The 26803-nt window shown below is 41.3% G+C and overlaps 1 protein-coding gene across 1 annotated transcript in view; it reads right to left on the reverse strand.

Moving 5' to 3' along the window:
• Positions 1–11092: 11092 nt before the first annotated feature.
• Positions 11093–26803, reverse strand: part of PELI2 (pellino E3 ubiquitin protein ligase family member 2) — a gene marked incomplete at both ends in the record, with an annotated part of 76952 nt that continues 61241 nt past the window's right edge. The window contains 4 exons of the mRNA XM_082484852.1: positions 11093–11659; positions 14610–14798; positions 15483–15680; positions 22526–22627. Of these exons, the coding sequence (XP_082340978.1) occupies positions 11093–11659; positions 14610–14798; positions 15483–15680; positions 22526–22627 (1056 nt within the window). The remainder of the gene's footprint in view (positions 11660–14609; positions 14799–15482; positions 15681–22525; positions 22628–26803) is intronic.

A 26803-nucleotide genomic window follows, 5' to 3' on the forward strand; every position in this document is an offset into this window, starting at 1 on the left:
TCAACCCTCGTCACATCCCTCTTGAAAGAAGAGTTTATACAAGCCCCCGGGCTGGAAGCTATTAGTTAGTGCTGCGTGATGCTCTGCAGATCAGGGTCCCGAAGGAAACCTGTGCGTCAGGCAGAGCTGCCGGGGCGAACCCTGGGCTACGGCGTCCACCAGCTGCTCTGGTTTCCCATGACAAATTTAGTCTTTGCTTCGAAATGAAGATTTTTATGTGTTTGTTCCCCCCCCCCCCCCCCCCCCCCAGAGAAATCCATCAGTGAGCGCGTATCTTCAGTTCAGAAGGGCAGGACCAGGCTGCTTTGGTCCTTGCTTGTAGAGCGCAGGAGATGCAGAGACACAGACAGCGCTGTCGTACACACAGTGACATTAATGGTGCTTCATCCTCCCAGGCGAACCACAGCCACGCTTCGCAGAACTCCTGCCAAACAGCCCCCAAGATCTGTTTCCAAAAAACTTCCCTTAAAAAAAAACCAAAAAACAAACCCAAACCGACACAACAACCCAGGGAAGCGTAGCGCAGTGGTTTCAGCAGCCCCTGCGTCAGGGCATCGATCTGCCCTTGCCGAGAGGAGGGGCCGGGACACTATTTCCTAGCAGGCTCCGTGTTGATTAATTGCAGACCTTGAATACGAAATACGCCAAGTCCTTCAAATCTGCAAACAACGTCTGGGTTCTCTTCCCAGCCGCCCCGGCATCGTGAATCACTTGCAAAGACTTCAGGCTTTTGAGGAAATTTCTGGTGCGTTTGCTGGCACACGTGATGTTTCCAATAGCCAGAACCACTGAGGAGTCATCGCCTTGAACCTCTGGATCTTTCTGGAAATGTCATCTTAGAGCCATTTGCAGTATTTTTATTTATTTGGTCGTTCACGATAGAGTTTAAAACGCTCAGAGTTTCTGTAGAACAAACCATTCCCAACACTTGTGTTTGGAAGTTGATGGAGGAGTGATGATGCTCATTGCTGAGTTTACTCGGACTAAAGTGGTTGAAATTTTCCGAGTGGGGAGAAACTATCTAAATCAGATATTTTCCTATTTAAAGCAATTTACAGCAGTGGAGTTTTGTAGCTGTGAGCAAAGACCAGCAAAAAATCACCTTCCCTGGAAACTGGAAAAGACAATGCTTAGGATAAAGACAAGCAAGTTGCTTCTTTGCATTAAATACATTCTTCCACTGAGGTGAGATCCTGCCTCTTGGCTGTGGGGCTAGGAATTATTTCACAGAATGGTCAGGGTTGGAAGGGACCTCTGGAGATATCCAGTCCAACCCCCCCCACCAGAGCAGGGGCACCTACAGCAGTTGCACAGGACAGCGTCCAGGCGGGTTTGGAATGGCTCCAGAGTGAGAGACTCCCCCACCTCTCTGGGCAGCCTGTGCCAGTGCTCTGCCGCCCGCACAGGAACGAAGTCCCTCCTCATGCTTCAATGGAACTTTCTATGTTCAAGTTTGTGCCCGTTACCTCTTGTTCTATCACTGAGCACCACTCAAAAAAGACTTCCCATCTACCTGGCACCCTCCCTTTAAGCATTTATAAGTATTGATAAGATCCCCCCTCAGTCTTCATTTTCTAGACTAAAAAGACCCAATTCCGTCAGCCTTTCCTCATAAGAAAGATGCTCCAATCCTTTAATCATCTTTGTAGCCCTTTGATGGACCCTCTCCAGCAATTCCCTGTCCTTCTTGAACCGGGGAGCCCAGAATTCAAATTAATATAAATCTCCTCTTTCCCTGTCTGCAAATCCTTTCCAAGTGAGAAAAAAAAAAAAGTTTGGATATTTGTGTGCTTCCACACGCACAAAGTCCCATGCAGATAACCGCTTGGCATGTACTTTCTGACCTGATGGCTTGCAGCAAGTCCACCCTACTGGAGACACACCAGACATACTGCTGCCAGGTTGAACCATGCACGGACAGACCAAACCTGAAGTTTCTCAGATTCCCTGCACGTTCCTTGTCTGTCCTGACACATCCAATTCCTTTCTGCATTCGCTGCACATGGCCCTGCCTGGGGAAACCTCCCCTCGAGTAGGAGACCGGGAGTCCACCTTCGCTGCTTGCTGTCCACGCGGCTCGGGAGCCTGCGGATCACAGCAGCCAAATGAGGCAGAACATCTGGCCCACACGTGTGTTGGGAAGGAAAGATTTCTCCTGGTACGTCAGGGATCGCCTGTAAAACTCGCCTTTCTCTCTGCTAGAGGCTCCTGGCTGTCTAGACATGTTCGGTTACATGCACTCAAATCCCCAACCGCTCCTGATCTGGCTTGAAGGGACCCTCCTGGCTCTCCTCCCAAGGAGGGGCTGACTCTCCCTCCGCCAGCAAAGGCTCTCCCCAGCCAAGGGAAAGGCAGGAGGATCTTGAGATGTAGGGCCCGGCCAGAGGACTCCAGCACTGGGGTGGTGTATCCTCACGGGAAGGGAGGGGAAAGAGAAAAACAAATCTTACTGAAGGGATGGCACTCCTGGGAAACCTCGGAGGGTGAAGGAAGAACAGACACATGAAGGGAGACACTGGTTTCTGCAGGGAGCATTCCCATTAAAAAAAAAAAAAAAAGGAAATGGTTATTTTCGGGTTGTAGGGAAGGGGTGGGGGTGAAACCCTTTAGTCAAAAGCCAGATTTCTTTCAGAAAACCCTCAACTCATTGTCTCAACCCTCCAAAGCAGGGCTGGGTACTCTTTAGCTCGGAAAGGGGAAATGAAGAACATCCAACCCAAGGGTACAGCAGGGGAAAGCCCGAAGTCAGACCTGCTCTGCCTCTTAACTCGCTGTCTTCCCCTGGGCTCTGTTAATTTTTCGGCTTCAATTGCCCACACAGCCCCCATAGCGTAGGGTGGCCATGGACCACTCCTTTCTGCATGGACCTGAAGATTCCAGTGGAAGTCACAGTTTCCAAACAGGACAAGACGCTCCACGCATATGTGGGAAAAGCAAAGCAGCTTTCCCAGGACTATGAAGCAGGGCAGGGGCAAGCCCAGGGCTGAGGAACGCACCGAGTTTTGCGGAATCACATCTAAGGCAAGAAGAGACTCCACTTGGTACAGACATTGCTTGGACAAAGCCCAGCCCAGACCTCGTCTGGACCATTCTCATCAGTAGAATTACTCCAGCCCCATTCTCCCTCCCTCCACCCCTTTTCCTGGCTCCTCACTTCTATTTAATCAGAGAGAAATAAAGAGGGGAGGGGATGCGCCACAGACCTGACATTAGCCAGATGTTACTCATTGCTCTCCCCAGCCCTGCTGAGCAGGATTTTGTGGTCTGAGCTTGACAGGCAATTTGGCCCAAACCCCATGCCGAGCCCCAGCTCCTCTCCTTGCTAACACACCTGGCTGTGCAGCTGCTCCGCAGAGCCACAGCTGGATTGCGGCAGCCTGCGAGCTGCCCTTGGCACACCTCCCTCACCTCTGCAAGGTGATGCGCAGGAGGAGGACCACAGAGAAGGCATCCCTGACGAAACCCAGCAGCGTCCCTTTTGCGGTCCATGGGCTCAGCCTGCCCCACGGCCAGAGCAGCTCCCTCCACCCCAGACCAAGGGGAGGGGGAGTCAGAACCGCTCCTCCGGAAAGGGCAGCAGCAGTCCCCAAGGCCTTGCCGTGTTTTGAGGGACTCCAGGTTTAGTTTTAGACTTGGAAGTACGGCCTCCTTCCCTGCCCTCCGCTGCTCTGGCAGAAGACAATTGCTACCAGAAGCAGCAAATTCCCTGTTCACTTCAAAGGCCAGGGCTCCCACCCCCGCAGGCTGCTTTTGCTAGAGTTTTAAGAACACAGCATTTAAGGCAAATATTCCACAAAATGTATTTCTGTGCACATACAATTATATACACGCTTACATGTAATTTTAAGCACTGATGTAACTGGGGTTTTACTGAATTCTTTCTGCCGTTCAGTGTTCCCTCATCTCGAGCCCGTCTTCAGACACGAGTTTTCAGTGAGTTAAAAAGAAAAGTAGTATCAGGCTCAGACTCCTGTGTCAAACTTCTGTCTGCCTTAGTTTGACATGAAAGAGATTTCTTAAGTTCCTCCTCAAAAATATGCATCCAGACAGCAATACCTTGAAAGGGAAAGGAAAGCAGTAATCACAAACGCTCTGGAAACCTCTCTGCAGAAGCTGCAGTAAGAAGCGAAGTTTTGCGGGCAGGTAGCACAGAGGCAGGAATCCACGTTCCCTCTTCAGCGGGGAGCGAGACAAGACCACGGCATCTTTAATCAGGCGGCTGGAAGAATGAGGAGGAAAAAGCAGCAAGGGAATGGGATCCTTAGGGTGATGTCTAGTCCTGTCGCCCTGCATAAAACGAACTGAAAACAGACCGAAAGCTGGAGGTTTAAACCAAAAAAAAACCCCAAACTTGTGGTGTTGTCTGACAGAACTGATACAAAATCCGTGCAATTTCCATAAAAAGCCCAGAAAGCATTACCACTGAGGAGTACTATAGGGATGCTTTTGGATCTGAGCTGCAACACTTCTCTTGGAAGAGAGACCACCAACTGCCTCAGCTCCAAGTGCTCCCAGTTCCTCCCTCAAGGCTTGTCTTCTTCCAACCAGCAGAAGCCTCTCCCAACCGATGTCCCCAGCAGAACCACTCGTCTTAGGCTGCCCCCAACCATTTTAAAGATAATAGGATGAGCCCTATCTTTGGCCAGGTATGAGCGGCCATTCTTCCCCTGGGCGCTGCTTTTCTTCAAGCACAGAACCCCTATTCCGAAACCCACCAGGCCAGAGACTGACTGCTCTGACCGTGTCTATCCAGCACCTGCCCAGCACCGCTCTGAGCTCATTTAAGATGTCTTGAAACGAAGCTTTTCCCTATGCAGACAGCAATGGTCCCAGTGGACGGAGGTTTTACTCTTCCCTTGATAGCTGGGCACAGTTACACACAAATAACCCAAAGCTTCTCCCCTTTGTCTGGGAGCATCTTCCCTGGAAAGTATTTAGCACTCTTCAATTACAAGGCAGCCAGACAGCCCGCTGGCAGACGACCACATCTAGAGAAAGTTGCAGATATCCTTATTTCCCTTTCTGATGCTCACGCCAACATATTCCCCCCCCCCCCCCCCCTTAACAAAAAAGGCAGATAGTTCATTTTAGCTCATTTAAAAAAAAAAAAAAAAAAAAAAAAAAAAAAAAGAGGCTTATGTACTCACGGGGACAGCATACAAAAAGGGATGAATACACAGATGCAAACAAAACACTGAATTACCATTATGGAAATTAATTTTAAGAGTCACAAAGCATATTATTCCTGGAAATTGCTTTTATTTAGCAATTATGTTAACACCACAAGAAGGCAGCTGGCATTGAAAACAAACAGTTCAATTTAAAAATCAGGGAAGTGAATTAACTGAAATTTCAGGGCACTCACACCTGAATACACTCCACTACCTTGGATCCTCAAGAATCCTCAATGGCTTAGGCTTTTGTTTGTTGAGGAGTAGAAGAAAGGGGATAAGAGTAAGAGAAACTGTTTATTTTTGAAGTTATTTATAAGTTTTTGCAAATCAAAGTTAAATCCTGACAACCAGCCAGCAGGGGAAAAAAAATGAAGGAGTCAGTGACAATACCGAGATAATATTTTAATTTTTTTTTGTATTTTTTTTTCCCCCCCTGTAAAATGGCTTGTACTTCCACAGGTACAACAAAGGAATTATTTCAGTCCATTTCACATGGTGTATAAAAGACCAATTTTACAAATATACCTAGAAGTTTTAACAGCTGCTAACACTGCTTAAAAGTAAACATCACTTCTCCATCATAAAGGGCTCACTGCGTGAACAAGACTTTTCCTACGGTTGTGCCACAAGAAGGAGCCTTCCAGGGGCTCTCCGTCACGTCTTTAATTAGAGAAGAAAGTGATACCCATCCCTAACCACCGTGACACAAACAGAAGGGAATTCCAGGTGACTCGAAGCCTGGCTTGCCCACCAGGGAAGTACAAATACGCCCCATTAAAAGGAAATCTTGGCAGCCACCAGTTTGGCCTGTAGTTAGGTTGTCCAAGCAACACATATTTTTGTTCCACTGCCAATTAAATGAAAACTCTGATCAACACAGAAAGTAAAGCTCGGTCTTTACTACCCGTCGAGGCTGACTCTACTGTTCTTTCCAGACCGAAGTGTCTGCTGCAGTCAATGGGACGAGGTTTGCACAGGGCCTGCAGAGCTACTGCAACTTCATCCTAGAAACTACCCCCTCTCCACCCCCCCACCCTCCCCCCAGAGAACAGCCTTACCTTTTACATGTTTTTCCTTTTAATTCACAACACTAAGTGCAGAGACTTGTGAAGAGTGCTTATAAAAATCAAAACAATGAGAAAAAAAAAAATCTGTAAAAGACATTTGCAACTCCAATTTATATTTTCCTTGAAGAGATAAGCAAGCCCGAAGGTATCTTTTTAATTCTCTTCCTTGCTTTCTTTCCAAGCTGTATTTACTTGTTTACCTGCAACAACGTGGATAAATAGAAAACGAGAGGAGCCAAGAACTCACAAGAGGCTAAAAACTGAGCAAACAAGGAGGAGGAGGAATGCTTGGCCGGAACACTGCGGAACAGCTGGGCCGTCCGCACCTATTCAGCGCAAGCACCGAACAGACTTCTGTTCCTACCTGTGCTGATCAACAGCTCAACCTACTGATTCCACCTGGCATCCAACACAGCACATTAACAGCAGTCTCGGGGAAAACAAGACTTAACCACCCGTGACAGAGCGTTCCTCTACAAAGAGCAGACAAGCACAGCTCGTTTCAAAAGCATATCTGCAGCTCTTCAGCAAGAGCAGGAACAAAGCCCGGTCAGTTTTCCTACCACAGTAAAAATGCATTTAAATGCCTCTATCGGGTCTCACGATGGCTGGATCACTGCCAACAGCTCTCTGACCCCAGAATAAGTGTCAAGACTATGAGCTGGATGAACAGAAATGTGACAGTCTTAGAGAAGCTTCCTTCCACTTCCAGAAGGATGAAAAAAGTGGTGAGCAAAGCAATCAGCTACTGCAACAGCACTAAAGGGAGAGTTACCACAGTTGAAACGAACAGTTTCTTTTGGGTGGTGTGTGGAGTTAAATAAAGATGTTCTCTTCAGAGGCTATTGCAGTTTCTCACTATGATACACTCAAACTCTTCTCCTCGCTCAGGCTATGAAGCGGACCCCTCAAATTCCAGGAACTGCCATTAAAACAGCAGAGTGGTTTGTTGGGAAGATCACAGCCTTTCCAGGTCATCCCGGAGCTTCTAGCAAAGTGAGGAGAATCCTTTCTAGAGCATGAACCAGGTCTGCAAGCAGGAACAGCTACCATTGTATTTCTGATGGATTCCTGGCATGCCTTTGCTTCAAGGTGGTTCTGTCCCTACTGGAACCAGCCCGACAATGGCTTTTGTCTCTTCTAAGCCCCATTCCCACCCCCACAAAAAAAAAAAAAAAAACACAAAAAAAAAAAAAAACAACACACACCAAATCCTCCTTTGATTACTCTGCCAGTACAGTAGTAGTACTGTAGCCCGAGGCACAAAGTGACCACACTTGAAAAAAAATTCCGTGATTAAAATGCAGTATCATGCTAACTCTTTTGTACAACTTGGACCACAATTCAAAATAAGAACAGCGCTTACCAAGCAGTCATCTACTTAGACTTCAGCACTCTATCAAAAAGCTGCCAGGAAAAAGGAAAGCGTTACAGCTCCAGCGTGCATGGATGTGACAGATTTTTTTCTTTTTTTTTTTTTTTTAAAAGATCAGACTAGAAAAATACTTTTAGTTATAAGTTATGCAGTCAAAGCTGGTTTTGAAGCATTCAAATAGAATCAACAGTAACAGGTGAAGAAATCCTTACAGAATATATTGCCAGCATTTGAAATGGTATGCAAGAAATATCGTAACACTGAAATCATGAAATAAACTTTCAAAACAAAGTTTGAGGGTGGCTCTCAAGTTTACTGACTCCAAACAGAACCGGTCTTATTTATCCAGGAACACCTTTCTCCTACTGAGTTACCAGACCAGTGAAGGTGTGTGTTTACTGAGACGAGGGAGGGAGAAAAGGGCTAAGCAGCCAAATGGTCCATCATTTGATCAGAGCAGCATATGTGGCAGTAAGTACTGTTTGAGAAAAATAATGCTGCAAACTCTCCTGCCTTCCCAGTAAAGCCAGCTCTGCAGGACTCGCCCCAGATTTCAATACCGATTAATGGCAAGACACCTGGATTCATGCAAAGGAACTGTGGAATTTTGTTTCCCAGATAAAAAGAGAGTTTTCCTCCCTGCAGTATTTCTTGCATTATACAGAACTGCCAACAGTGAAAGAAACAAAACTCTTGCTAAAATAGTCTTTTCAAACGGACACTTCCGTCAGATACAAACCATTAGCCAGCCTTCCACTTCATGCACACCACAACCAGATGGTGCGCAAGTATTTCCAGTGGGGACTCCTCTACCACTGTACATTCACTGTGCACGGGGGGGCAGCTATACGAAGCCCTAAAGCAGCAATTAAACTGCAACAGTGAAGGAAAAAAGTAAGAGCAGCTCAATAACAGAGATGTCTGGAAACCTGCACATTCACAGTCCATTTATACTTAGAGAAAGACTACACATGCGAGTCCTGATCGGCTCAGCTCAGTAACACAGTTGCCACCCCAGGCCTGTGAATCTGTTGTACATGGAGCTCAAGACCTCCAGCCAAAAGAATTAACAGAGGGCTCGTGGCCTTAATTCAACAAGGAACGTTTCCTGAAAGTGTGTTTTCATAGCATCTCTTGTGAGAAAGTTAAGTATTTCACAGAGTCCAGTAAGAACGAGTTGGAGGTGAGACTGCCTCTTGCAGATGAGGTATATGCTAAATAGAAATAATGCTGCAGTATGCATATGGGACCTGAGGAACTGGTACTGAATATCAACAAGAGGCACCTTCACGTTTATGACAGAAACCATGACAAGGTATTGAAGGCCAAAAGCGTTTCTTCCCTGTCTGGCTGGGCTGCCACTCTTGATGAAGATTAGCCACAAGGTTGTCTTGTGGGAGTAAGGACTCGGAATACAGAATCACAAGAGGATCTCATTGAAAAGGCACTAGGAAGAAGCATATAGCTTTAGGTTAACGAGATTCATCCTATTTCCAATCACTGAGTGGGACAAAACCTGTACAGTTCAGTATTTTTAGAGAAAATGCTGCAGAAAAAGATTATTTTTTAACAGCAAAAGCATAAAAAGAAGAGTAAAGCTATTGTCAAATTATTAAAATGCTGAACATTTATACAGCAAAATTATATTAAAAACAGCAGCAGACAGAGTACATCCCATCACCATTGGCAAGGGACATGTAAAATGTTTATAAGGTTAACTATAAAACAATTTTACAACCAAAATATGAACAGGCCAATTCAAGTATATATATACAGAATATATTAAAATCATATAAATTATATATTTATACAAAGGGCACAATTATAGCAAAAAGCTATAGTTGATTAACAGAACTAAGCTTGAATGATCGATTTCATCTAGAGATGTTATAATTTTCTCCCAAATTCTTAATTTTTTTTTTAAACCTGGATAGATTGATACCTCAGATACCAAGAGTACAGAAAGCAAAAAAAAAACAACCCAAAAAACAAAACAAAAAAAACAACCAACAGCAAAAATCAGAGAGTTATCATTCTGTATGAAATGAAACTAACAGTGGGCAGGGTACATCTCATGAAATTCTGATTTAATAATTTCCATAGTAAACATTTATCAGCTCTCTTAAAAAGTCAGGAATTTCAAGTGATCCGTTTCAGATGTACCACCATGGTGCATATATTTGATTACATTTGAATGTTGTCTGATTTGCAAACATTTGAAAAAAGTGGATACAAACACATCTCAATCTGCAAAAAAAAGGTGACAGATGGCAGCAAATTGAAAACTGAACAAAAATACTCGGCTGAACTAGAAATGATGCTCTCCTTACAGCATTTTGGCTAGTAAGCGAGCTTAAAAAAAATAACTTATTCTTAATTGTTTCTTTTATTTCAAAACATAACAGCAAATAACCACAATCCATTGAAGCACTTGAGAATTTAAACAGTCCCATCCGTGGGCTTATATTTAAACATGAACTAAGTGCTCTCCTGAATTCAGGTCTACACAAGGAAGTTCTGTATAAGCTGTAACTAACCCTTCTGTCTTGCTGCAGCACTCCCCCTTCATTAACGCAGTTTTTTCAGGCTTACTACATCTCAATTAACCCAATGGTCCTGGGCATGCAAGGAGCAGTTAGGGCAAGCTAACTTAAGCAGAAATAAAAAGGCCAGACTACACATATACAGAACATTGGCTTAGAAACCAGAAATAAGTATGTAAAAAAGTCAAGCAGTTTCCCCAGATGCAGGTTAAACGGGGGAAAAGAAGAAAAAAATCAGCCATATACCATACATAATGAGCAATGGATATCTATTACACTGAAAGGAAATCAATGCAAACAGGATTCCCTCAGTTTCAAGTAATCCTTGATGCCTTTTTGGCCAGCTGTGTTATACCGTAATAGATATTTTAATAGCTTTTATACTCTACAATTTAGGCAGCTAATTTTTTTTCTTATGTATCCAATTATCTCTAGTGAACATTCACCTGTGGTTGTCCACACATTCTGTATTAGCTCCTTGAGAAACTATTCAAGTTAAATTATATTGCAAATTAAAGACAGTTACATTCTGTATGTTCCTTCTAGATTTGAAAAATAGGTTTTTAAAGGCTTGTCAAAGTTTAGAAGAAAAAACCTTTCCATTAAAAAATCTGAGCTTAAAAAAATCATTAAGACATCTTTTTCTGATCCAGGGTACTAATAAAAAGATTACAAATATACTACAATTTGACCAAGAAGACTTCATGAATATGCTGCTTTTGAGCATGCAACACCACTGATATCTGTCAGCTTCCAGGTATCAATGTATCCCAATTCCACCACAGTCCCTCACAATTTCCTTGTCAGTTCCCCATCCCCACCCTACCACCTTATTCATAACATTGTAAAAAAAGGTAAAATCTAGAGTTAGTGGCAAAATCTTCACAGTAAATTGTTAAAAGAAAATGTTATTGTGGTCATTGCAAAGTGATATCAGTCAATTGGACCCTGAAAAATTAGCTTGATGCAGTTGTGTTCCCCAGACAGCTGTGTTGCACAAAAAGGGCAGGCAGCATGAAATGCATGAGTACCATGAGGCAGTGGGATTTGAGACCAGTATTTTGCAGATTTCTCAGAGCACACATGTCCACAGGGCGTGAAAGCGTGAGTTGGAGGACCAGCATCCACATAAAAGCCTGCTTCACAACCAAGCCAGAGAGGCACGTAAGGGCCAATGGTTCTGCACATCGGACATTCCCGCTCATTTGCTTCTGTGTCACTGCGATGTCCCCAGTTGTGATAGCCATGAACATGACCACAGCTGAGGTATGCCCAAGGCTGCTTCTCTTCTACCACATCTTTACGGTTGATGCTGGGAAATGCTAAAGTGTTTAACCCAACAGGACACTGTGGTCTGGCAGCGTTTATCTCCTGTCGCAGAGCTTCAATGTGTTTCTGAGTTGGAGTATGAAACAGTCCATCTGCTGTTCTCCACAGAAGGGTGGCTCCACACAGGTCAATGAGAGAGCCATCTTGTAGGATGTTGGTCTCATTTTCTACCTAGTGGTAAAACACAAGGATAAGCAGTTAAGCCCGAGAGCTTTTACAGACAACTGAGTTCTGTAAACATGTCATCTCTCACCAAATTGTTACCCTCCCTAGCACACAACCTCACTTTGTCTTATCGTTTCCCTGTGGCCCTCCATTTATCTGGATCCATCTCTTGTCTCTTACCCTATATTTAAGATTATAATGAGCATTGGTCTCTTACTCTGTGCTTGTACAGGAGGTTCCAAATTTGCAAGCGTTACATGCTATGGCAGTACTAATTATACAGTTTTCCTTCCTGTAATTCTTTGGGAACTGTATTACATCAGTAATCATTAACTTTACAAATATCCTGTACTTCTGAGCACCCTAATTTTTTTTTTTTTTCCCCTCAATCGAACACCGATTCTGTGTACGCCTCTGTCACGTTTAAGGTAATATTTGCTGAAATATTCTAGCAAGGCTGAAGAGGAAACTTGCCATTCCTTAAGGGCTGCATTAGCAGATTGTTCTCCCAGAATCCTTTGCCCACATAGACTGGCAGAGGTTGCTCATGCAGCACAAGATCTTTTTTGGACTAAAAACTGCTACCCAGGACAGACCAGCTGTCCTGCTACTCAGATACCATTTTTTTTGGCTTCTGGGAAGTGTAAAGCATTTTGCAGAAGCATGAACTCCCACAGTGTACCTCATCAACAGCGAACCTCTTCCACAGATAACATTAGGGATGACAAATGCAATACTAACTACATACACAGGTACTTTCATGGATTATCATTACAGCAGAGTGACTTACCACTTGCATTTCTCAAATGACAAGTTCTGCAACTGATGCCACACAGGCTCAACTTGTGAACAATTAACCACCCCAGCTAGTTAGGCTCTTTATTTAATGAGGCATTCCATGCAAATATAGCCCCCAATGTGCACTGCCTAAAGGCTTCTCTCATCTGACTAAAAGCAGGCACTTAAAACATTTTCAAGAGATCATATCAAACGCATGTAGAACCTTGCTGAAATATTCTTTATTTTAATGCCACAAACATATAAGCAACTTGTGCTATTGCTACCGGTTCAGTAGCGATGAATGCACATTAAAAAAGTTCTTTATGAAATTAAAGAGGAAAACAGACCTACTGCCTGGCTTTATACATTGAAAGTGCATAGAAAATACCAATAATGCAAAACAAATACCCTGTACATTAAGTAGGTCATATGAAATCATCACATCTGAAAATACTATGAATGACAACCAATGTGGCATTTACATTTTAATCCAGTTTAAATTCACAGATTAACTGTGGATCATCCTTGCACAAAACACCTAGATGGTACAATACAGACTACAGATAAAAGGTCACCAGTGTAAAGTACTTCCAGCAGAAAAATTCAGCTGTTTAATAGAGATGAGAGAAGCCTTGATTTGATGCACTTTTCAGATAATTCCTTCACAAACAGCACAGCAAAAGCTTTCTTGCATGCAATACTTTCAATTCATTATACAGTGTGCATTTGGTTTTATGAACCCAGTCAACAAATACTGATCACATCAATACCAGCGTGCCATGTAATTTTATTTAAATGAGTTCAAGTCATTTTGGATGCAGAGAAGGGAATTTGTTTTAGTATTGCCTTTCTTTAGCAGCACTAAAAAGGTGTTTTGCTGACCACATACAAAGGGCGCAATTGCAACATCATCCATCCCAGTCCCGAGGCGATGTTTGCCTGCCACCATTAAAGTGACACAGCAATTTACATACTGCAGGCTGTCTACTGAAAGCAGAACAAAATATTCCAACTGTATTTTCCTAACTCCTTTAAACAGTCAGTCTTCTGCAAAGCCAGTGGCAAAGGCAGACAGTCAGTTCAGTGCCAGTGTGTGGGATACCTCTAACAGCATCAAGCTAATGGGGACTCAAGGTAGCAGCAAAAAAGCAACTTTAGCATGAATAGAAGGATATTCCTCTCGCCATGCACACTTTCTCAGTCTTTGAACTCTAACAGCTGGACAACAATGTTATAAAAGAGAAGGGGCACCTTCAGATCCTGTGAAGATGCCCCTTGAACATCCTCTGGCTTCCTGAATCCTAACCTAAAGAGCAGAATTGATGAAACATGAAGGCTTTTCCAGGTCTGCAGGCAGGAGAGCGTTCTAACCTACCAGAGACAAGGAGGACTTCTGGGGAAGCTCATCTGCCTGACTGAAAAGACAAGAATGTAGTATTTCGCTGGCCTGCTTCTATATGATGGTGTTTGATTTCCCCCCTTGCCCTCTGAGGGCAGAGGGTGGAAAAAAAAAAAAAAAAAAAAAGATGAGTAATGATAGCATTCTCCTTCCTAGGCCCCACAGATCTTAGGAAGGGGAAAGAACAAGAGCACTATGGGAATTCCGTTCCCTCTCCTATGGACATATTCTTTCATGGGAACCTCTCTCCTGGTTATGTATGCCACAGGTCTATGGCAGCTGAAACCTTTCACATTTGGTAAAGACAAAGGCCATCCTGCTCCACAGGTTAAAACAGGAATATACTTATCAGGGTTTCTCCTAGCTTCCTAGTGCAGGTAAATCAAACAGAAGCAGAGTTATTCCAACTTGCTTTGCATGCAAGTGGACTCTTCTTTGTACTGCAAAAGACAGCTCTCTATGCACTAGCTTCCAGATGTCCCCATGTCCCAGGAGAATGTTTCAGAGATGGAGATCAAGAGCAAAGTTTTACACTCTATGCTGTTTCAGTTGGAAAGGTGACATTAGCAGATAACTTAAGAGAGTTTTTTCCTGCTTGGGCAGAAACAAAGCAGCAGTACAGAATCTACCATAACACACTGCTACTTAGATAGTTTCAGTGCCCGCTGAGTCGGGACAATGCTATTACTCTGCAGTCACCCTATGACTGTGTCCCTTCAAACCCAGGAAAACAAGTATCCCTTGTTTTGTTTTAACTACCAGTTACTTTCAACTTACCAGTTTTCCCCTTTGTTGAGCAGATCTGGTTTCCCGGAGAGTGTACACATCACCACAGACTGAGATCTCCCGCCAAACTCCAGGTTTGGATTCCTCAGTGAACCCTCCTTTTGGATGCATGACCAGCACCCCATTAGTTGTCAATCCATCCATGTGGCCGTCAGGATTTTTCCATTTTGCTGCTTTTTCCTGTATGTGACAGCCACCCCAGGAAAAAAAAAAAAAGCGCTTATGGGTTAAAGTTTTACACGCTAAAGTTTCACCAGCACTGTCTACAACACAACATTTCCTCACCAGACGGCAGTGCTTCGACATAGATTTACAGAAAAAAATTTTTAATACCTTGTGCCAGAGTAGTAGTAACATCTTTTGCTTATGCATCTTCAATTACTATTCTATCTTAAATATTTTTAACTTAGTTGAGTGCCTCTGACCGCAGTTCAGGTAAGCGTTAAGGCCTCAGAGGTCAGCAGCGTAGATACTCATAACCACTGTGACAGAATATCATTGCAATGGGCAAATCCTTTTCCATAAAGCGGCTGATGTGCTCCTTGGTCTTCTGCACTCAGAACTGCAACAGCCGCTTATTCACAATGAGTATAAAGAATATATCAAACATACATAAAGAAAATCCACTAACAGTTACTAAAGTAGAGCTGCATTGTTAAAGACAATTATGACCATGAGTCCATGCTGGTAATAAATCAGGCACATAAAACTGCAGTTTCTACTTAACACTGCAGCTGGTACACTGGAACAATAAAAGTCTAATGACAGTATAAGTTATCAACTAGTACAAGGGAATGTTAGGACTTGAAAATAACAGAGAATAAAATCAGAGTTTGCTCATACATAATTATTAGTAGTACTTACACCAAGAAATATATTTTTAGAAGAGTCAAATCCAGCTGCAAAAATCCTTGCTGTATATGGTGGGCTCCTGTCACAAACAATCCTGCATGCAAAACGGGATATGGTGCTTTGCGTAATCTGGGTTTCATCATTATTTTGACTTCCAGAAATAGTATCTGTTACTACAAAGTCTATGGGGCTTTCTGTTGACCTCCCAACCTGAAAAAAAAAAAAAAGATAATAGTATACTAGAAAGAGCCATAAAAATATCAAGCATTAAGGACACAATTTTGCCAAGTTAATCTTGATGGCATGAGTAAACTACTGTCTACTGAATTTTTGCATGGCAAGATGCAACCAGAGATTAATCTGTATTTGTCCTAGGCAGAAAACATCACTGACATGGCAAGACATTTTCACTTACTACAACTGATGTACATGCTTGCCCAACACAGCTACTATGAATTGTTTGGTAGCGTATCATTAACAGCATGAGTGTATTATCCATTACCTTGATATTTCATAATCCAACCACAGCAAATTACTTACCACTCTATTCAGTCAATTAAGAAAATGCTAGCTTGAAATGACAAGTTTTATTCACATTTCTAGTTCCAAGTTAATTTGCCATGAAAATAAAGGACTTGGTTTTTTTTAGACCCAGAACTTGGTTATTTTGACACATGATAACAAAAAGCTACCCACCTTCATGTTTGCAGAATTTGTAGTTCTTGAACAAAAGAGTTTTCAGGTAAAACCCCAAATATGATTAAATCTATTCCTAGTCATGCACGTGCATGACTAAAGAAATTTAAAAAAACCCCTTCTTCAGCAGAAATAAAACAGAGCTGATCAGTAGACAAGAATATTTTTCTATCTTGACATCTATAAATTTTAATTCTAAAACTGGAAACATCTAGGCATCTGGAACCAAAAAACTTAATTACAAAATGGACAGGGATCTGACTGCAAATCAAACATACCGTGAGACTTTATCAGTACTTCTACAGGCAAATAACCATTACACCAAGTTTGAGCATAACTGGGAAAGTGGAGCTGAGGAACAAGGAGTGGAACAGAATTTCATAGACACTTTGTGATCAAACAGAAGAAAATTAAGAGTATTCTTCACATGAAAACTACCTTCAATATCAGGAATCTGCATTTATAAAATAACCTCCTCCCTAAATACGATTTCCTTGTCCTCCAAGAAGTTACATTCTGCTTAGCTTCTTGCTCTTCAAAACCAGCTGTGGCAACACATGTATGGTTCCATCATTAACAAACATCTCTGCAAACTACATTTGCTGTGCCTGCTTGAACAGTAAAGAAACATTATTCAAGAGTCAAGGAAATTGATATTAACACTTAACCCTTGTCACAATGGAAGTGATAGCAACAGTACAGGGATCTCTCCCATACTGCTCTTCTGCTTTCAGTTCTACTTTGCAGTGTTAAACTCGAACTCATGCCAAAATTCACGTCTTAAGTGACACATCCAGTTACTTTCTCCATAGCACAGGTCTCAACTTGAGTATAAAATGCTATGCGCTTGCCGCAAAAGCAGCGCCAAGGAAATACTAAAAAAGGCTTAATCAAAAGTATGCACTTCAATTTTTCACAGAAAGTAAAGTGACTACTAGAATACTCAAGAGACAGAGTTCAGAAACTATTCAGTATGGTACATTTCTGATTTATATAACTTGACAAGTTGAAGCTCAAGCTTATAAAAGTATATTTTTTCTTTTTACAGTATTATTTCTAACAGGCTTCTATTTCCCATCCAATGCAAGTCCTGCTAACAGTCAGCACCGACCAGCAGCAGGAAGCTTATTTGTAACATTTGACTATTTTCTATCTGCACACAAAGTCTCTTAAAGGATAACTGATAATGAACACGAAAATAAATTTCTTCATAACAAGTTTCTGCCTGTTGCAGTCTCTTAAATAGATCACTTGCAAAGCTTTTTAGATGCAAACAGAGAAAAGCCTGCCTTATTTTCCCTTAAAGGATGACAAAACACACTCCTAGTGTTCCTCCTATTGTACCAATCAACCAACATGAAATCCAAATATGGTTGGATATAAGGATTAAAATCTATCTATGAAGCTTTTATGTGGTTTTAAAAAACTCTAAAATTACATATAATATTTTAAGCAAAGTAATTTATTTATATTCTCTCATTTGTGTCACAAGTATGTCTCTATAATGTCAAGTATTTTCAGTATTTGCTTTTCTCCCCCCCCCCTTGAAAAAGCTTTCTAGAGGATCAGTCTCATGTATTGTGCTATGTTTCACCACTAGAAATTTTAAGTGGCAGCTTTCAAAACATGGCAGTTTTATCATACTCCATATTAATTCAAGATTTTGCATTTGAGATCAACTGAAAAGAAAGTCCCTCTGGAAAAAAATAGGAACTGTATGCTATCAACATTTACCCACCAAAAATTTTAACACATCTGATCTTGCAGTCACTACAGACCTAGTTCCACTATTCAAAGCTCTTCTTTACAGACTTTATTACTCATTTTTCTTCCATTTTCCTCTGTAGCACAGAGACTTTCTTTTTAGTAATTTCAGGCTGTATTTTGGGACTTTTCTTGTTAACTGTGTCATATTCTATATTATTTCACTGTTACTTCCAATAACAGACCATAAATCTTCCAACTGATGCATAAGACAGCTTCTGTTGTCTACACTACAGGTTATTGTTAAAAGCTGTGTAAAAGCCAGGCAGTCAATCAATTTGCTAGTGTCTACCGTCAATCAAAGAAGTGCTATTAAAAACGCTCACTCCTGAGACAAGCTAAAACCAGACAACCTGCCAGCAGATAATTTAACAACTACAGATTCTTGAAGTTCAACAAAATTTCACTCTGATGATAGGGAGAATTGGACCATGCATCTTCTGAAGGGCTGCTCTTCAGAAAAAAAAAAATATCCATTCTTCATATTGAATGTAACTGCTTCTTGTACAAACTTGGAGTTATTTAGGGTACTGCGTACACATTTTGGCTCCCTGTAGTGGTACAAACAGGTATAATCAACCCATTCTCATCTAATCAAACTGTCAAGGACAAGGTTCTACTCCAACTGATGTATCATCAGAATGATTACTAAACTCTGAAGAAAATCTTCATTTTAAGAAGCATACAGCATAAACTTTGGGACATGCAAGGGGGAACACATTAGTACCTTTTTTTTGTTATTACATGAGGAAATCTGATCTGGACATCACTAAGACAAAGGTATGTCGTAGCATTTATATATGTAATTCTGTAGTGAAATTTATGTAACAAATACACAGTAGAACAACAGTTCAAGAAGTACAGTAGGAATAAATTAAAAAAGACTGTTCTCAAAACTCAAGTACAGGACATAAGAATAGAACAATGAGATGTCCAGGACAACCTTCCAAAGCACCTTTAAAGCCCTGCTGCAGGAGGTTGTGAAGCCATTTTGTTAAAGTGATCCAGCAGGAGATGTTTTTCAGGTGACTGAACAGGGCACAAGTAAGCAGGGAAGACAAAAGAACCCACTTTTGCATTGTTTCCGGCTTTCAAGAAGTAAGAACATTCCTGGTAAGCACTTTAAGTAATATTTTCAAAACATTCTTAAAAGAGCATGCTTACTTGTAAATAACTCTTTATGTTACCTTCAGAAAAAAGCTAGTAGAACAGGGGGTAGGACTACTCCTATATGAAACTTCATCATCCATGCATTGAATACGCATATAACCTGCATGGTTAATAACTGATGCGTGTCTGCATGGGGGGTTGGGTAGAGTACATGCGTGGCAATTTAAACCACTTAACAGTTATATGTTCACTTTATTATGGAAAATGTCAAGAAAATTGGTATTTAGGGAGCCTGGACACTGCTCTTCAATGCCTTCTGAATTTTTTTTACCATCCTTTGTATAGTCCCTTCACATTTTCCATACATACCTCACTTCTGATAAGTATCTACTCTCGCTTCTTAGTTATATGCTTGGAAAGCATAAACCAAGAAGCTATTCTGGGTTTGCAATCTTCAAAATGTTCCCATTTCTGGAAAAATTGCAGAATACAAGTCACCAAAACAACTCTTCTCATCTTTTCCTTCAAAGAAAACGACTGACTACAGACTGTCAAAGTGGAAGAAGGAAAAATGACGGCTTTTTTGTCAACTATGGATCTCCCTCACTTTCATGGGAGATCAGCTCTAGCCCAGCGGATTCAGACTTCACAGATTAGAAATCGTACACTGGCCAAGAAAACAAAGCAAGAACTCTGCCCTCCCTTTTCTCTATTTCCAGTCCCAGTGACGAAGTTGTTACTAACAACCACCATCCTAAGCCTATCACACTCCTTACTATGGTTACCTTAGTGAAGTCATGCAGTGCTACTATCCCATTTTACACAGGGGAAGATTGAGATTAGAAAAAATAAAAGCAAGCTAAGTGCTTTGTCCAAGATAATAAATGTTATCAGCAGCCAAGGAGGGACCTCAAGCTTCCCAATAATACTTCCAGGATAAGTTCCAGGCATTATCCTTCCCTTTTCAGCTTCCACATCTTTGCCATTGTTTTACCAAAGCCAGGAAAACACACTTGAAAAGAAAACAGCAAACTCCAAGGACTGTCTATCCAAGTGACACGATCACCAGATTTTACTCTGTGGATCAATAAAGACAACATGGAATTTGCCATCATGTACCACGGAGCAGCACAAAACAGCCCTCAAATATTTTTTCTCTGACTGCCCACAGTAAGATTACTGAGAAAAATTAAAGCCTAATGGCTTATCTAAATAATGGAAACCTCTTCAATAGCTATGTGGCATTGCTTTAGCAGCAAAATACTGCCACAGTCTAACAGACCATTCCTTTTCCCATTCTCACAGCTGTCAGCCCCTCTAGGCCAATGCTTGCAATGCGATTCTCAGAAGACAGGTACAGAGAATGGAAATGTGAACTGGGACACAGTGCTTCAAGTGAAGTTGAGATCAAGTCACAGCATGACAGTCTACACATCAAGAACGAAGAAACAGACTGCACTGAAAAGAGGAATTTTAGCAATATGGAAGCCTTAACCCTGACACACTAGCCATCTGAGGGAGCACCAGAAGGACAGACATACTGCCAACACAGGATTCAGGTAAAAAAGTTTTAGGATGGGATAGTTTGACCTGTTACAAGCCAAACCAGTCACATAACCGCAGATTTGTGGCAGATAATTGCCTGAAGCATAGGCAGCCTCTTAACAGGTGAATTGACAAAATTAGGGCTTTTATGACATTTCACCAGGCACTTGAGCACTGCTGGAAGGATAAAGCATGATCCGTGCTTGTGAAGTAGCAGTAAGAGATGCGCACTCCAGCACCAGCAATAGAAGTGCAGTAGGTCTGTGGGTCAGGCAGCACAGGCCAAGCTGTTGCAGTGCACTACCCAGTGCAAGTTCCTCCTCTACTGAGCACCAATGGATCTCAAAGCCGAGCAGGGGAAGATACATTGTTAGCTGGGCTACGTTATGCTTAACCAGCTCATTCCTCACTGAGCTAAAAACCCTGGTTTAGATCCAAAGCAGCCTTAACTAGCTCCCTTAACCTACTGTCTTAGACAAGGGTCACTTGAACAACAGTCTGTGGAGCACTGCTTTGCCGATACCGTATCTCCTCACGTGGGGCTGCTAGATTTCATTAGAGTGACAGCTAAGCACCTCAACCTACCTTTCTTTATCAATATCCCACCCCACAAGTAAAAGCTGTAACCACCACTAGGACATTATGCAATCGGGGAAAGAGTTATCTATACAATAAGATCAGAAAAGCAGCTGTTCTGCTAGTCTTTATTCATTTTTTAGTACACACAAGTGGAAAAATTCCAGCTTTCAAAATGTTTTTTCAAAATTTACATACAGAAAGTTTCACTGCAGCTACTCAAGGCACAAAAGCATCTTGCAGAGATAAACAAGTACCACACGATAACCCAAAAGGATGGGTTACATTTTCCTTTTACTAGCTAACATAGAAAAGCCTATTTTGGTTCACTCTGGCTCTAGTCCTTTTTTAACTACCTATTCATGCAGCACCACATGAACAAGACTTTTTTATCAAACCCTATTTAGACCTAATCACTCCAAAGTCACACTAGGAAATTTTTTTATATAGAACAAAAAAAAAAAAAACAGAAGCCACATGAAGCAAAAATATTTTCATCTTGACAGAGCCACTTCCTCTTCTGTCAACACCACTCAACTGCTGACCCTTCTAAATATGAACGGCTGAATAAGGAGGGATAACAATTCATGATAAGATGCTCTAATTACAGAGGTCACTGATAAGACAGACCCGATTAGTCTAGACTGGAAGAGGTTGTGCGTGTTTGTTTTCCTCTGAGCTTGAGGCTTAAGTTTGGACAGAATTTCTGCTCTCTTAAGATATATAAAAAGCATTGCACAAGAAAATAAAACTTAGGTTACCAGAATGTTAGATGATGCAGAAAACCACAACTGCATACATGGGAGAGTAAAAACACATTGGATACCTCAGTGAAACTTAGCACAGTCCCCTATACCATATGATATATTTGCACACCCTTCAGGAACAGTTTTCTTTATGATTTTATCACCAGTTTGTCTCCTTTAGTGCACAGCTCCCACATTCCCCTCCCTACCTTTGCTTTTAACTTTTCTCCTTCCCCATTCCATGTCCTAATCCTATCTGCTTCCTTTTTACTCCAGCTACTTGATTAACTGGAGGGTGGGGGGGTGTATTCTTGTGCTTATTCATCAATCCAAACAGAGCACACATTTCTTTCTAGTACTATTAGTACAGTTGCTATGCTGTCCTTGCAGCAAAAATCAGAGTACAATGAAAGCAGTAAGGCAGTAAGGACACTAACAGATGTTGGTGCTGGTTTGATAAGAGCAGATGATAAAACTTCAAAAGCTCCCGAATTATTACAACTGGGTTCAACCATCAAAATTCCACAGCTCACAGAATACCCAGAAGAATATAATGCAGAACCGTGGTTCTATGTGTTGCTTTTAAAAAACAATGCATACATTGTATAAAAATCTTACCTGAAACATGTCTGTATCTTTATCATGAGTATACTCCACTACAACAGTCTGGTTTCTGGACAATGTGTAAGAGATACTGTGCTGACCTTTACAGCTGATTGCCTGTTGAATAAAAAAAAAAAATGTCTATTACACACAGCTTCCACATAAATATTACATAGTGAAATGAATTTGATTATAAACACCTTTACTATGATCAGGAAAAGCAGTGTATCATAACATTTTATTACAAGGTTGGGTAAACACATACAATAGCATTTTTTGTTTTGTTTTTAATGGAAAACCCAGGTTGCACTTGTTTGTTTCTAGTTCAGAAGTACCCAATACCTACCACTTTTCATAGTTTAGACTCCAAACACATGGTTTTCTCTGAAATGATATTAAGTTCCTTGCCCTCATAGGACCTTGTACCCCAGCAAAGACTTGGGTAGGGTTCTCTGGTTTATTTGTTTGTTTTTAAGTGAGCAATACAATTGATTTCCAATTAAAAGTGCCAGTATTTGAGAGATATTACAGTTGAGTAGATTTCTAGTTATATCAGAAAGAGCCTAGCAATTATATATAAATTGTTACAGAGTGAGCACTTTCAACCTGTTTTTCCTCATTAAAGGGTACTTACTACCTGTCATATGAAACTGATCTCTATCAATACGGATATAGCACAAAAGACTAAACAGTATTTAAAACAAGACTAGAAGAGGACAACTCCTGTAATTCTGCTGTGTCTGACTAAGACTGAATTCTTTATTTCTTATGGCTTCCCAGGTTTCCATCTCTAGGTTATCTTTTTCAGGAAGTCCAGTTGCCTTTTTACTAGTCCAGAAACTACTTCAGAGAACAGAAGAGAGACATCACCCCAACACAGGGGCAGTCCAAACTCAGAAAGAAACAGTGAGAATGAGTTTTCCTTGATAAATAAATGCGCAGCATAGTTGCTGCAGCAGAGAGCTGCAAGGAGTACAGCAATCCTTTCAGAACCTCCGAGACAGCATACAAAGTCTTTATGGCACTGATGATCATTTCTAAAGCTTAAAGACTTTAACACTCACTTCAAATGATTAAGTGGTGTCAAAGTGTAATTGCACTAGCTGTACAATATAAATGCATTAGTAGAAGCTTCAGGACAGGGGGAAACAAGCTGAGCAACTACATCTATTGGCTAACAGGGAAATATATGTAAATACAAGGTCCATACAACTGCACACAATTATGTAATGCAATGACCATTACTGCTCAGAAAACACTTTGCAGACGCTTAAGTATTGAATTAATAGGTTAAAGCTTTTTTCAGTTTTCTGCTAAGGGGGGGCATTTTCTGGAAGAGGTTCCCTCACTAGCTCCATTCTTTCATGCTCCGTTCTTTCTCTTCACCTACAAAATTTACAGATAGGGATGATTAAACTAAGCAACTAAATACACTCTACTCATCTGTCTCATCTCTCACAAAAGTCTAAGTGATCCCAAAGCTACAGATCAATTCTTAAACAAATCATTAAAAGTCTTGCTGAATGTTGGAGGTACTAAAAATACCTACATGCATACTAAAAGCCTACCAAGGGTTAGCAAAAGTATTTGACACAGAATTATTGAAAAAACATAACAGAAGAATTCTTTTTTGTAAGCCTTATGCATTTACAGCAACAGATTAGAGACTACTTTTACAACATGCCTCTTGCTGAAAGCTCTTAGCAGCGCCAGCACCGGCTAAAGATTCAGGCTTAGGCAATAATACCTGGAGGCAAAAGGACTGTGCAAGATGACCTTTCCCAGTCTCTTCCTGTATTTTTTTTCCCCTGCAATGAAGTTTTGATAAAACTTCAAGCTATAAAGTCTAGTTTGTCTGATTTTGTTCCAACAGTTATAACAATGGCTGAAAAGTGAGGTAAACATATTTGGTAATCAGCAGTACTCAGATTCTAAATCTCCAAGTTTAAATTTATAGTTTTTTAATAACCATTATGCTGACACACAGTATGTTGCAAAACCAACCAGCATCTCCAGATGCAATTCAAACAAAGACACTAACACTTTGTGACCTGCTAGGACACTGAACCATTGGGCCAAACCATGTATCAAGAGCTCTTCCTCTATGCATGTTTGACAACTAACAAGCAGATCTTGAGCCCTGAGCAGGTCTCAGGTGTTACTAGAATATAAGTGAAACATTAAGTGATGAACAAGAGAGACTTATACCTTGTATTTTAAGCATAATATGGCAATAATCAACTTATATTCACATTATCAGGTATCATTATTTCAAACATCAGAAAGTAATAGCTTTCACACACCAAATTTTCATTCATTTCCACAAAACTGTGTTGCAGCTGAGGATACAATGGAACAGTTAACATGCTGGTCCTGGCTTCAGCTCCGGCCAGTCTGTGCAGCACTGGGTAAAATTCCTGGGCACAGATGCATGCCTTAAGCTTATGCTCATCAGACAAGATACTGGATCAAATGGAGACTTTGGTGAGACCCAAAACTGAAAGTTTTAAGGTCTGATGGAAAAAACAAGGGAGGAAGTCTAAGAACTTCCAGAATTACTTAGTAAGGTGACATCTTACGCCTGCAGAACTTAGGACTTAGATATGTTAATAATTCCCATTAGGTTGGCCAGGGTCAGCATTTCCTCTGAAATATTAGAGTAGGCCATAATTATTTTATTTTCTGTGTGCATTCCTTTACCCTCCCAGCCTTTCTTCCTCATCTTATTTCCCCCCATCTTTGTTTTCCACCATTTAAACCCAGTTATTTTCAGTGTGAAATGCCCCATTTCATTTCCTGGAATTGTGTAAACATTTTTCAAAAAGCTAAGAACATTATGGGGAATGTTTCAACTTGTGTGCTCTCACAGTCTGCTCAGCACCAACAGTTGCTCCAATTGAAAGACATCTTAAAGGCATTTTAATTGCTGGTCTCAAAGCAATTGGCCACTTCCAAGTTGAAAAAATGGTAACAACAATATTTCAGGAACTACACAAAATAGAAGAACTATGAACTATTCACAATGACTATGACAAGTAAAAGGTAAATATATTAATAAAAGAGTATTTTAAGTGGAATGCAGCCATGGGCAAAATGATGAAGGATTTTGACAGCTTAAGGAGCTACAGAACCATACCACTACAAGTCCCAAAAGTGTCTGGAGATAGATTGCCCCAATCCCCTTAAGACTGGTTTGCAGCAACCAAAATAGGGAGGTTGCCTTTTACTGCTTTTAGCATTCAAATTTCTAGACTTTTTTTCAGCCAGCAGGATTTCCCACCAAGAAAACCTTGATGCTGTCACATAATTGCACTGCTGTGGTAACTAAAGTTGTGAGAAAAGCCCTGACTCTCACAAGACATATAGCAGCATCACAACTTCTAGCAGATGATTTCAGATTTGAGCTGAACACTCACTTCCACCTTCCAGGTAGGAAATTAAATTAAAGCACAAAAGAACAAAAGCTGGGCACCTGTATCTCCTCACCTCCACCCCAAGGCCACCAAAATCCACCAGAGAAATAGTGCATCTTTTCAAAGCTTGTATTCAGAGTCAAACTTTAGAGTGCATGAGCCAACATCACCTTAATTTGAGACAGTTTTCTCAAAGCTTTCAGGTTCTTAAAAGTTTAATGAAAATCATCAATTGAACACAGGAGAAAACAACCAAACACAAAAGTAGAATTAATCCCCAACAAAAACAAATGCTGGGAAAAGCCCGCTAACATATATAGCCAAACAAATTAGAAACGTGGCTCCAGACTGGCCATAGCATATGCCATCTCTTGTCCAGCAGGAATGCTGGTGGAGATACAGGCTAGATTAATTCAGCTGCCTACACAACGGTTTGTTTTATATGGTTAACTGTCTCAAGCTGCTGAATTCAAGTAATTCCCTTTGGAGGAAACGGATAGCAAAGTGGAGACTAACTAAAAAAAAACCCTGTGGAGGAATAGAGGGAACAGATAACAGCAGCAACAAATTTTTCCAAAATAATTTCACTGCTAGCGACTCCATGTCCGCACTGGTACTGAGGGATTTTAAGAAGTCCAAATGCCATATGAAAGCAACAAGGGAATCCTGAGGTGCCATATTCCACTTGGCATGAAGGGACACACTTCCCCAGCATCTTTCCAAGATGCTCATGTTTGCACAGTAATCCATCCACCTCCATAAGGCTTTCAAGTTGGAGGACAGCATGCAGCAGCTCCAAGCCTCACTATGTGTTAAGCCAGTTTACCTTAACAGGAAGGCTCCTCTCCTCCCCATCACTCAAAGTAAACCCCACAGCTAC

The sequence above is a fragment of the Vanellus vanellus genome (assembly GCF_965231255.1).
Source record: "Vanellus vanellus genome assembly, chromosome: 6".
Taxonomy (NCBI): Eukaryota; Metazoa; Chordata; class Aves; order Charadriiformes; family Charadriidae; genus Vanellus; species Vanellus vanellus.